Genomic DNA, 12,388 nt, shown 5'->3' with positions numbered 1-12,388 from the left:
AGAAAATAGTAAAGAAACAAAATTATTTGCTTTTATTTAAGAGGAAATAATTAAAATGTAATTTTAAAATCCAATAGTATCTATAAACAAGCCATTATAACTAGGAAGATAGTTCAACAAAGTCAACAGATACAAGCTCAGTATACGAAATATCACAACATTCCTATGTACTAGAAATAACCAAGTAGTAAATATAATTGAATTTTTAATTCATAATAGAAACAAAAAATAAAAGCTATTTAATAATATATCTTACAAAATTTGTGTGTGACCTTTATCAAAATGAATTTCACCAATGGCAACAGTAGAATAGCTTTTGTGAATGAAAATGTTACTGAACCTTTGCATAACCACCATACCCAACCATGGCCACGCTATTAGAAAATTCATGGAACTAGGATCACCCGGAAGGTAAAGATTGGCATTCACATGGTAGACTATCTTACTTATAATTATTTCAAACTGTTTTGGCAATGGAATCCCACTGGTGGAAATTCATCCCATATATTTTCCCAGTTTCTTTGCCCAAAATTTACGCAATCAAAATACAGCTATTGTGCAACATGCATGTTTGAAACCATTTTATATTCTGGAAAAAGTATCAAGGACTGCCAGAAAAAGGCCCTTGATCTCTTTGAGTTTATATTCTCTACTACTGTGGAGTGTAAAATGAAGGGTAAGTAAGTAAAGTAAGTAAAAACTAAAAGGTAAGGGCACCTGGGTGGCTCAGTGGGGGGTCCTCCCCCATATCAGGCTCTCTGCTCAGCAGGGAGCCTGCTTCCCACCCCTCCCCACCCTCCACCTGCCTCTCTGCCTACTTGTGATCTCTCTGTCAAATAAATAAATAAAATTTTTAAAAAAGATTTTTAAAAAGCAGTTGGATATATTAAAAAAAAAAACAACTAATGGGACTGGAAGAGATTATGCTGAGTGAAGTAAGTCAAGCAGAGAGAGTCAATTATCATATGGTTTCACTTATTTGTGGAGCATAACAAATAGCATGGAGAACATGGGGAGTTAGAGAGGAGAAGGGAGTTGGGGGAAATTGGAAGGGGAGGTGAACCATGAGAGACTAGGACTCTGAAAAACAATCTGTGGGGTTTGAAGTGGCGGGGTGGGGGGGGAGGGAGGGGGAGGTTGAGAGAACCAGGTGGTGGGTATTAGAGAGGGCACGGATTGCATGGAGCACTGGGTGTGGTGAAAAAATAATGAATACTGTTATGCTGAAAATAAATAAAAAATAAATTAAAAAAAAAACAACTAAAAGGTAATTTCAGAAAGAAATAATAATTAATTTTTGACCATGATAATTTTAATCTCCCAAATCTCCTTCTCAGTAATTCTCCAATTGCATTTCATGATCTAATGGGCTTTTGCTGAAATTCTGTTGATTTCTTTCTATAGTTTGTTATACGCACTGCACAGCATTTACCTTCTCACATTCCACCATTTCTGTAGCATTATTAGGGCTGAGTGGCAGAGCTATGTGTCTAACAGTATCTCTCTCTCACAAATGGAAATGTTTGACCATTAGGTCAATAGTTCCTGGTTGTCTTTGGATGTCTATACCTACAATTTAATTGCAGTACCAATATATATCTTTTAGGTCTTTTCCTTGCAAATGACAGAATTTAATTATGACTTACTTAAGTGAACTAAAACAAAACAACAATAGTAAAGCATTAAAAGAGAAATTCATGAACTAGGTCTGCGGTAGCCCACAGCACCAAAGGAACAGTCAGTGTGTCAAGGTGGTAAAGAAAACAGGCTTTGGGATAAGATACTTGGTTCCAAATTCCACCCCCACCACTTACCTCTCTGAGTCTACTTCCACTTCTCTGAAACAAGGACACTAAAGTATTTACCTATAGCATTTGTTGTGACATTTAAATGGGATAATGTATTTAAAATTATTGGAACAGTGCCTGACATGATGTAAATACCTAATCACATGCTCTTAATATAATTCATGTTTATCGGGGCACATGGGTGGCTCAATCCAGTTAAGAGTCTGCCTTCAGCTCAGGTCATGATCCCAGGGTTCTGGGCTCAAGCCCCACATCAGGCTCGCCGCTCAGTGAGAGGTCTGCTTCTCCCTCCTCCTCTGCCTCTAATCCCATTTAGTGTTCTCTATCTCATTCTGACACTCTCTCTCTCTCTCTCTCTCAAATAAATAAAATCTTTAAGAAAAGATATAGGTTTAATCATGTTTATCAATCTTCCTTGAAAGTATAGAATCTAGGATAACAGTAGTGATCTAATAAGCAGGGGCATTGGGATAGGCTATCAGAGTGCTACAAACAGAAAGAATTACCTTTGCCTCTCTAAATCTATTCTGAAAATTAAGATTCCTAAGGGAGTGGATGGTCTGACACTGACCATATGCTCATTCCTATACTAGCCACTTGCCAGGACAAAGAGTGAATAATGAGTGGGGGAGGAAAGAGGATTTGGGGACACCATGATTAACAGTCTCTCTGAAACTATACTGAACACATGGAATTTAGTTACTGGAGAAATGGTAAAGATAACAAGCAAGCAATAACATAGTCTACCATATTGTCTGTAATACACTAAATAGTTTTATAAGAAAAATTGTAAGACAAGAGGTTCATCCATCCATTTTCCTCTGAATAGGACAGAACTACTATCATACCAGGGAAATAACTCCACCTTTTATTAACCATTTTAAAGAAAAGATATAAGGTATGTTGCAGATCCTGATATCAGAAAATTCTCCTTAATATTCAGGTACTACATATTGCAGTTCTATGCAGTTTCTCCCCTCATCATTTTGATTCTGTAGTCTATTAATTATAACACTAGACACATTTTCTTAAGATTCTTCTCACAGCTGCCTTCACCTCTCTGTTCTTCAGGCTGTAGATGAGAGGATTCAGCATAGGAGTGATCACGCTATACTGCAAGGAGAAGATTAACTCTTGAGTGGATCCTGAGTTTGGCATGAGATAGCGGAGTAACCCTGAGCCATAAAAGAAGATCACCGCAGTGAGGTGGGAGGAGCAGGTGGAGAAGGCCTTGCTTCTGCCTGTAGCAGAGCTAATGCTCAGGATGGTGGATAAAATGCGAACATAGGAGAAAAATATCAGGAGGAAGTTTCCAAAGAAATGCAGGAGGCTGGAGCAGAGCAGGGCAGTAAAACTTGCAGACACATCAGAGCAAGATAAAGGGTAGAGAGATGGCAGCTCACAGCTGAAGTGGTGTATATTTTGAGCCTCACAGAAGTCTAAATTGAGAGCTACAAGGATATTGATAAGAGCATCCAGAAAAGCCAAGCTCCATGAGCCCCACACCAGCCCTATACACAGCTGTCTATTCATCATCTGGCTGTACAGCAGAGGGGAGCTGATGGCAACATAGCGGTCATAGGCCATGACAGCAAGCAGGCAGGATTCAGTGCCTCCAGTGGCAAACACAAAGAAGACCTGAGCCAGGCAGCCCTTTACTGAGATGGTTTTCTTCTCAGACAGAAGGTTCTCCAACAGCTTGGGCACACTGACAGAGGAGTGGCAGAGATCCAGGAAGGACAACTGTCCCAGGAAGAAGTACATGGGGGTGTGGAGGTGAGAATCAGCCCTGATCACCAGCAGCAGCAGCAGGTTCCCCATCAGAGTCAGGAGGTAAACAACAAGGAACAGCACAAAGAGCAGAGCCTGGATCTGGGAGTCAGCAGACAGCCCAAGGAGGATGAACTCAGAAACAACACTGTGGTTTCTCATTGCCTTCAATATTTTCTTTGGAATGTAAGAAATAAATCAAATAAAGCCTCTTCTTATGCCTAACAAATATTCAAAGGTTTCAACATTCTCTATTCACAAAGTTTCATGCCTACTCAAAACTTTAAGTTCTGAGATGATAAACTTCCCTAAGTCTCTAGATTTCCTAAAATCTGCAATAATATTTCTATAAGATTCCAACCCTGTATCAACTCCTTTTCCACTTTTATTATTCTTTCTTTAATGTCTTAAGAGTTTATTTTGTTGTTGTTGTTTTATTATAAAAGCAATTGGAAGATATTTTGCAAACTCTCAAAATAAGCAGAGAGGAAGAAACTGCAGGAAGAATGAGAAAAAATTGCAGAAATAGTATCTCCGAGAGCAGCTGGGTTGCAACGCAGAAGCAGAGCATGCCCTTAGGTGGGAGCAAGTTTATTTCATCCATCAAACTGCAAGGATGTGATGTTGGGAAGGAAGCAGTTCCGTGTAATGGCTTTTATTTAAATGGGGTCATTAAAGCAAACTGAAGAGGAGTAGTGGCTGGACATTTGCACAGTGAGGAGAAAGAATGAGTTAGAAAGAATGCAGCAGAGAGGTATCCCAGATGTTACATAACCCATCAAAAGAAACTGCTCACCAATATAGGAACATATGCTGGTCATAATCTCTATCCCCAGTTTGTGTCATCTATTCAGATTCAGCTCTTGTCTGTGCCCTTATGCCATTTGCAAATACAGACCACCTACTAACTTTCCAAAGCTTAGCCTTTTTTTTCCCCTCCTACTTTGGGCTGAAAACCCATTTATAACCATAGACTCAGAATAACTCTTCAACACCACTGATTATACCATCTTGTTCCTTCATGTCCTCCTCTATCTCTTGGGTTCATACTGCAAGATGGGCACAGTCAACTTCTCAAAGGACTTATGATTTTTCTCCCATTATTTATCCAAAAAACACCCAGAATTAAAGCTGTTCTTAGGAAGGAAATCCACATTACCTGTCCTTCTCACCTAGCTGAGCAATAACTAGCACAGACTTAAAGAAAAACTTTTTCAAATCCAGGAATCCACAAGACAAGTTTGAATATTTGTGTGAAAATTTGGAGACAAGTGTGAGAATTTGGTGTTAAGGTAGAGTTTGAAAATTTCTGTTGGATACAGCCCTCTCCCTTGATTTCTAAAAGAGGAAACAGAAGGCTAAATTGTGTGTGTGGTTTCTGAAAACTTAAATACTTCCAGTCATGTAGGGATTGCATTTTCCATGCTAATACTTTGTTCTTTTGCTCACCACTATAGCTATAGCTATAGTAACCTGGATTCACCCTGAGAATATTAATTACATCATTGGCAGAAGATATTGGAAAAGCAAGGAATCAAACCATGAAATGTAGGCAGAGAACCACCCATTATAATTTTGGAGGGCACCAAAAAGAGCTGTTGCTCATCTCCAAGTGGGACCCAACTTACTAGCACTAGAAATTCCTTAAACTTTGGGGAAATTTTCTCTCTTCGACTTAAAGACTAAAAGACATTTTCATGAAAGACAAACCTGGAAATTGTACTCTATCAGGGGCCATACTTCTTCAAAGGTATAGATTTACTGTATTAGAGTTATTTGAGGAATCACATAAGTAAATAAAGTCACTTCTATTTTTACCTGGTACTGCAATTTCATTATTCTCAATGCTTTGGTTATTCAGGCTGTGAGTCCAAATTTAGAATGGAAAAGGCTCTGAAAATATTACCACTATTTTTCAGTTATCACAATGTGGTGGAGTTAGCAACGAGATAATATCCAAAGAAAAGCTGCCTAAGAGGAGCTCCTTTTAAGATGGGAGACACAGGGCGCCTACGTGGCTCAGTGAGTTAAAGCCTCTGCCTTCGGCTCAGGTCATGATCTCAAGGTCCTGGGATGGAGCCCTGCATAGGTCTCTCTGCTCATAGGGGAGCCCACTTCCTCCTCTCTCCCTGCCTGCCTCTCTGCCTACTTGTGATCTCTGTCTGTCAAATAAATTAATAAAATTTTAAAAAAAAAGATGAGACACACAAACTTTTGAGTAAGGCTGATTAGATAATCGCCAAGCCTTTTAATGAAAGTTAGTCATCAAATGGTAAATTTAACATAAAATGTTTTAAGTTGGCTTTGAAAAATATTTTTTAATCACCTATATATTATGTCACACAGAAGTATTAATACCATAAAAGTGTGTGTAGGGTCTTTACTCCTGTCTTTGAGAACACTTTTTTATGTTTAGTAAATTCATAAAAGTCCAAGAGTTCTGCCATGAAGCTTTGTTGCAATGAGTATGAAAAAACAAAATCTACTCGCAGTTTTTGAGTATATTTATGAAGCTAATTTCTTTTTATGTAGCTTGCTTTTGAGTTGTAACTGAGCCAGCAGTTATATTAATTATTAAACTAAACCTCACTTATTAAAAAAGAAAAAGAAAAAGAAAAAAAAAGATGAGACACACCAGAGTATATAGCATTATAACTGGCCCAAAGGAATTCCTCAAAAAGTATTATTTAGAAATAAAAATGAATACATGAATGAGTGAATGAGTAAATAAACGAATGAAACTCAGGAGAAGAATAGTCTAGGGCTTTACTATCCACAAGGTACAAATCTGATTAGGAACCAATAAGGAATTTGGACACTTGGGGCTTGCATGAAAACAGATGTATTAATGGTCTGAACAATTCTCTCAACTAGAAATGTTTGCCTCAATGCAGTGTTTCATGCCCTGTTCTGAACTTCCATATACCTCAGGGTACATAATTGTAGAGAATACCTATAATTAAAGACGTAATTAGTTTCTGGACACTGTGCATTTGGAGTACTTCAGAAGAGGGTTATTTGTGAATCACAGGGTACCCCAAGTCTATTGTTGATGTCCTATCCCCCTCTCACCTTTTACAGACAGCTCTCAGAGACTAGCTTCCATGAACTTCCAGGTTTCTGGTATAATGTGGTGTGTTTCAGCACCAGAAACAATAAATATACCAACCTATAGAAAAGATCTTGTCTCAGTTGTCCCATATGTAAAATGAAGCTAAATATAATTATCTTGAAAAGTTGTCATGACTTAAGAATGCTGAATGCTAAAGAATCATTAGATTCTCTTTTCTTCATGCCCAATGCAAGTGTTTAATTTTCCCTAAAGGAGGAAAAGAGCTGATTTTGAGGAGCAGATCAAAACATTTCAGGTCACAGAAATGAATGCCATGTCAGAGTGAAACAGGGAGGCCATGACGTCCAGTCCAGGGGAACAGAGAAGAGATGAGATAACTGAAAGGGAAAGGAAGTACGAGATGAGGGAATAACAAGTGGCAGGAATTGAGTCAGAAAGGATTCTACACAGGGAGCACAGAGATAGAGAAACCCATCAGAAAACACGAGAAAAATATTACCATATTTCTGGGTTTTCCTGGTGCAGAATACATCCTGTTTTTCTGGATTGGTACATATACTGTGGAGCTCAGGAGAAATGTTCAAGAGAGAAAATGTGCCACAATTGTTCAATCATGTGAACTGGTATAGCTTTTTCTATTTAAAAGATTTTTTGTGCATAAAGAGAAATACATAAGCTCCATCCTCAAAAGCCTCTGCAAATAAAGATTTCAGAAAACGCTTCTAAACTTTGACAGCATTTTTACACTATCCCTTAATGACTCTGAAAAATGACAAAGGAAAACTTGAAAACTTCAAATTCCTAACAAGTAATAAAGCAACTTCTTTCATATTTCTCCTAGCACAATTATACCATCATTTCTGCATATTTCCCTCTGTATGACTGTTAATATATTGCTGAAAGCACCATGCTAACAAAGGTGGCTCAGGTCTAGCCATTCAGAAGTGACTGTGGGTTAAGGTGGCCAATGAGATGGCAGATTATGACAACCTGAGAGCCCAGGGAACATTGTGGGTCTGTCCTGATTCCTGGAAAGTTCAGCCTGAAGCTTACTTTGGACTCATTACCTAAAAATGGCTACTGAGTGATCCCACTGGGAACTCCCATTAAAGTTAAGTGATTTACAGCTCACCTTTAGATCCTCTTCCTTAATGTCATGTATTTATTACATGTACTCAATACAGAATTATTATATATGACATCATTACTACTACTACTGCTACTACATGGTCAATGGTAATTTAAATTTACCTACATATTTGACTCTTTTTTTGCTCGATTTTTTTCTAGAATTGAACAGTTCAATAGCTAAGATCTCAATGGATGAGTTTAACAAATTAGACAAAGCTGAAGAGATATTAGTGAATCAGAAGAAAATAAAATGTTCCACCTGTGAGAATTTTCTTTCTCCTAGAAGAATGTAATTTTTCATTTACTGCTAGTGATGTGTTTTTTCACCTTCATTCTTTTTTAAAAAAAGATTTTATTTCCTTATTTGTCAAAGAGAGAGAGAGCGCACACATAAGAAGGGGGAGAGGGTAGCAGAGGGAGAAGCAGGCTTCCCGCTGAGCAGGACCCTGGGATCATGACCTGAGCCAAAGGCAGATATCTACAAACTGAGTGACCCAGGGGTTCCTCACCTTCTTTCTTAAATGATGTTTTACTGGACACAGACTCCTAATGTGGAAGTTATTTTTTTATTCAGTACTTTGAAGATATTACCTCAGTGTATTCTATCTTCGTTAGTCTAATGCTTTTCTTGAGAAGTCAATTGTTAATCTAACTGTAATTCTCTGGAATTAATTTGTCTTTTATTTCTTTTTTTTAAAGATTTTATCTATTTATTTGACAGACAGAGATCACAAGCAGACAGAGAGGCAGGCAGAGAGAGTGGGAAGCAGGCTCCCCGCCGAACAGAGAGCCCAATGCGGGGCTCGATCCCAGGACCCTGAGACCACGACCAGAGCCAAACGCAGAGGCTTTAACCCACTGAGCCATCCAGGTGCCCCTGTCTTTTGTTTTCCTCTCTCTCTCACTGCTTTTAATGTTTATCTTTTTTGATTTTTAGTAATTTTATTATGATGTGACGAAGTGTGACTTTCTTATTATTTATCACACTTGGGATTTATTTATAGAACTTCTAGCATTTGTAGTTGATATACTTTTTCAGTTTGGAACACTTCCTTTTTTTTAAGATTTTATTTATTTATTTGACAGACAGAGATCACAAGCAGGCAGAGAGGCAGGCAGAGAGAGAGGAGGAAGCAGGCTCCCTGCTGAGCAGAGAGCCAGATGCAGGGCTCAATCCCAGGACCCTGGGATCATGACCTGAGCCAAAGGCAGAGACTTTAACCCACTGAGCCACTCAGGCACCCCAGTTAGGAACATTTTTTTCCATTATCTTACACATTGCCCTATTTTCTCATATATTACCTCATTCTCTCTCTCTTCTCTGTAGCTCCATATACATGTATCTTATCCTTCTCATTCTATGCATTATGTATTGCATACTCTCTTTTTTCTTTATTCTGTCTGTGCCATACTGAATATATTTTCTTCTTACCTACCTTATAAATCATTAGTATACTCAATACTGACTGATCTCCTTCGAACTTACTCATTAAAATCTTAGTTTCAGCCACTGAGCCTTCTAGAACTTCCATTTAGATTTTTTATATCTTCCAGAAATATTATGCCAAAGTTCTCGATCTTATCTTTAATCTCCATAAATATTTTAAGTTCATTTATTTTAAGTTATATGTCTGGATGTGTTTCTACTCTCTCTAGTTTTTGTCTCTCCATTTTGTTTAATTTTTTTCTATTGAGAACAGGATGTTATTATGAAAATTAGAGAAGCAATTTATGGCTCTGGCTTGTATTCTCTTCCTCTAGAGAAAAATTCCACTAGCTTCTGTCAGACAGCCATGGGCATTTGCAGTAATGGATCATTCTCATGTAATTCCAGGGGCTGAGATGAAGTTAGGCTTCAACCCTTATGAAGTTGGTCTGCTTTCAATCCACTTTTATTTCAGGGTACTGTCCTTTAAGGCTCCAACACACCCCCTTGGTTGTCCCTGAATTCCATTTTCCCCGCTTACTTCAGGAAACTGTCAGAATAACTTTTCACATTCTCAACCACCTCTTCAAGATGCCCTTATGGGAATAACAGACCCCCAAATGCTGAGCTAATTTTTCTAGATTTTCCTTTCTTTGGGATGATGGTTCCAAAATTCTTCACCACTTTCTTAGTTTTAAAATAGTTTCAAAGCACATATTAAAAATACGCTCATCACATTGCCCAATTTTAAGCTATATTATAAAGCCACGATCACCAAAACAGCATGATACTGGCACAAAAACAGACACATAGATCAATGGAACAGAAGAGAGCCCAGATATGGACCCTCAACTCTATGGTCAACTAATCTTTGACAAAGCAGGATAAAGTATCCAATGGAAAAAAAAGAAATAAATGGAAATAAACGGTGCTGGAAAAATTGGACAGCTATATACAGAAGAGTGAAACTTGACCATTCTCTTACACCATACACAAAGATAAACTAAATGGATTAAAGACCTCAGTGTGAGACAGAAATCCACCAAAATCCTAGAGGAGAACACAGGTGGAAACCTCTCCAACATCGACCACAGCAACTTCTTTCAAGACAAGCCTCCAAAGGCAAGGGAAACAAAAGTGAGAATGAACTTTTGGGACTTAATATAGAAAGCTTCTGCACAGCAAAGGAAAACAGCCAACAAAACAAAGAGGCAACCCATGGAATGGGAGAAGATATTTGCAAATGACACTACAGGCAAAGGGCTGGTATCCAAGATCTCTTAAGAACTCCTCAAACTCAACACCTAAAAAACAAATCATCAAGTCAAAAAATGGGCTGAAGACATGAACAGACACTTCTCCAAAGTAGACATACAAGTGTCTAATAGACACATGAAAAAATGTTCATCATTATTAGCCATCAGGGAAATTCAAAACCACATTGAGATGCCACTCTACACCAGTTAGAATGGCAAAAATTGACAAGAAACAACAGATGTTGGATAGGCTGTGGAGAAAGGGGAAACTTTTTACACTGTCGGTGGGAATGCAAGTTGGTGCACCCACTTTAGAACAGTGCGGAGGTTCCTCAAAAAGTTAAAAATCGAACTATCCTATGACCCAGCAATTGCACCACTGGGCATTTACCCCAAAGATACAGATGTAGTGAAAAGAAGGGCCATGTCTACCCCAGTGTTCATAGCAGAAATGTCCACAATAGCTAAACTGTGGAAAGAGCCAAGATGCCCTTCAACAGACAAAGGATGAATACCCAGTTTTTGCATCAACATGGGTGGGACTAGAGGAGATTATGCGAAGTGAAATAAGTCAAGCAGAAAGAGTCAATTATCATATGGTTTCACTTATTTGTGGAACATAAGGAATAGCATGGAGGACGTTAGAAGGAAAGGAAAAATGGGGGGGGGCAGAAATTGGAGGGGAGAGATGAAACATGAGAAACTGTGGACTCCGAGAAACAAACAGGGTTTTCGGGGGGCACGGAGGGATAGGTTGGCCCAGTGATGGGTATTAAGGAGGGCATGTATTGCATGGTTCACTGGGTGTTATATGCAAACAATGAATCTTGAAAGAGTACATCAAAAACAAATGATGTACATTTTTTCATGTGTCTGTTAACCATTTGTATGTCTTCTTTGGAGAAGTGTCTGTTCATGTCCTCTGCCCATTTTTTGACATGATTGTTTTGTGTGTGTTGAGTTTGAGGAGTTCTTTATAGATCTTTGATATCAACCCTTTGTCTGCAGTGTCAGTTGTGATTATCTTCTCACATTCCATGTGTTGCCTCCTTGTTTTGTTAACTGTTTCCTTTTTTGTGCAGAAGCTTTTGATCTTGATGAAGTCCCAAAAGGTCGTTTTCGCTTTAGTTTCCATTGCCTTTGGAGACATGTCTTAAAAGAAGCTGCTGTGACCAATGTCAAAGAGGTTATTGCCTATGTTCTCCTCTAGTATTTTGATAGATTCCTGACTCACGTTGAGGTCTTTTGTCCATTTCGAGTTTATCTTTGTGTATGGTGTAAGAGAATGGTCAAGTTTCATTCCCCTGTATAGAGCTGTCCAATTTTCCCAGCACCATTTATTGCAGAGACTGTCTTTTTTCCACTGGATATTTTTTCCTGCTTTGTCGAAGATTAGTTGACCATAGAGTTGCAGGTCCATATCTGGGCTCTCTACTCTATTCCACTGGTCTATGTGTCTGTTTTTATGCCAGTACCATGTTGTCTTGGTGATGACAGCTTTGTAGTAAAGCTTGAAATCAGGCAACATGATGCCTCCAGTTTTGTCTTTCTTTTTCAACATTTCCTTAACAATTTGGGGTCTCTTCTGGTTCCATACAAATTTTAGGATTGCTTGTTCCAGCTCTTTGAAAAATGCCGGTGGAATTTTGATTGGTAGCCATCAGGGAGATTCAAATCCAAACCATATTGAGATACCACCTTACACCAGTTAGAATGGCCAAAATGAACAAGACAGGAAACAACAAGTGCTGGAGAAGATGTGGAGAAAGGGGAGCCCTCTTCTACTGTTGGATGGGAATGCAAATTAGTGAAGCTACTTTGGAAAACAGTGTGGGGGTTCCTTAAGAAATTAAAAATAGAGCTTCCCTATGACCCTGCAATGGCACTACTGGGTATTTACCCCAAAGATACAGATGTAGTGAAA

General features: G+C 38.5%; 1 protein-coding gene across 1 annotated transcript; it reads right to left on the bottom strand.

Annotated features, from left to right (window-relative positions):
• Positions 1-2,822: 2,822 nt before the first annotated feature.
• On the bottom strand, positions 2,823-3,740 carry LOC101675933 (olfactory receptor 8S1-like). The gene has a single exon (XM_004781958.1). It carries the CDS (start codon positions 3,738-3,740, stop codon positions 2,823-2,825), a length of 918 nt encoding a protein of 305 aa, XP_004782015.1.
• Positions 3,741-12,388: the final 8,648 nt, after the last annotated feature.

The sequence above is a fragment of the Mustela putorius genome, unplaced genomic scaffold (genome assembly GCF_011764305.1).
Source record: "Mustela putorius furo isolate JIRA1106 unplaced genomic scaffold, ASM1176430v1.1 tig00537227_pilon_pilon_pilon, whole genome shotgun sequence".
Classification (NCBI taxonomy): Eukaryota; Metazoa; Chordata; class Mammalia; order Carnivora; family Mustelidae; genus Mustela; species Mustela putorius.
Note: the sequence above shows the minus strand (reverse complement) of the source record. Positions and strands in the feature narration are given on the sequence as shown.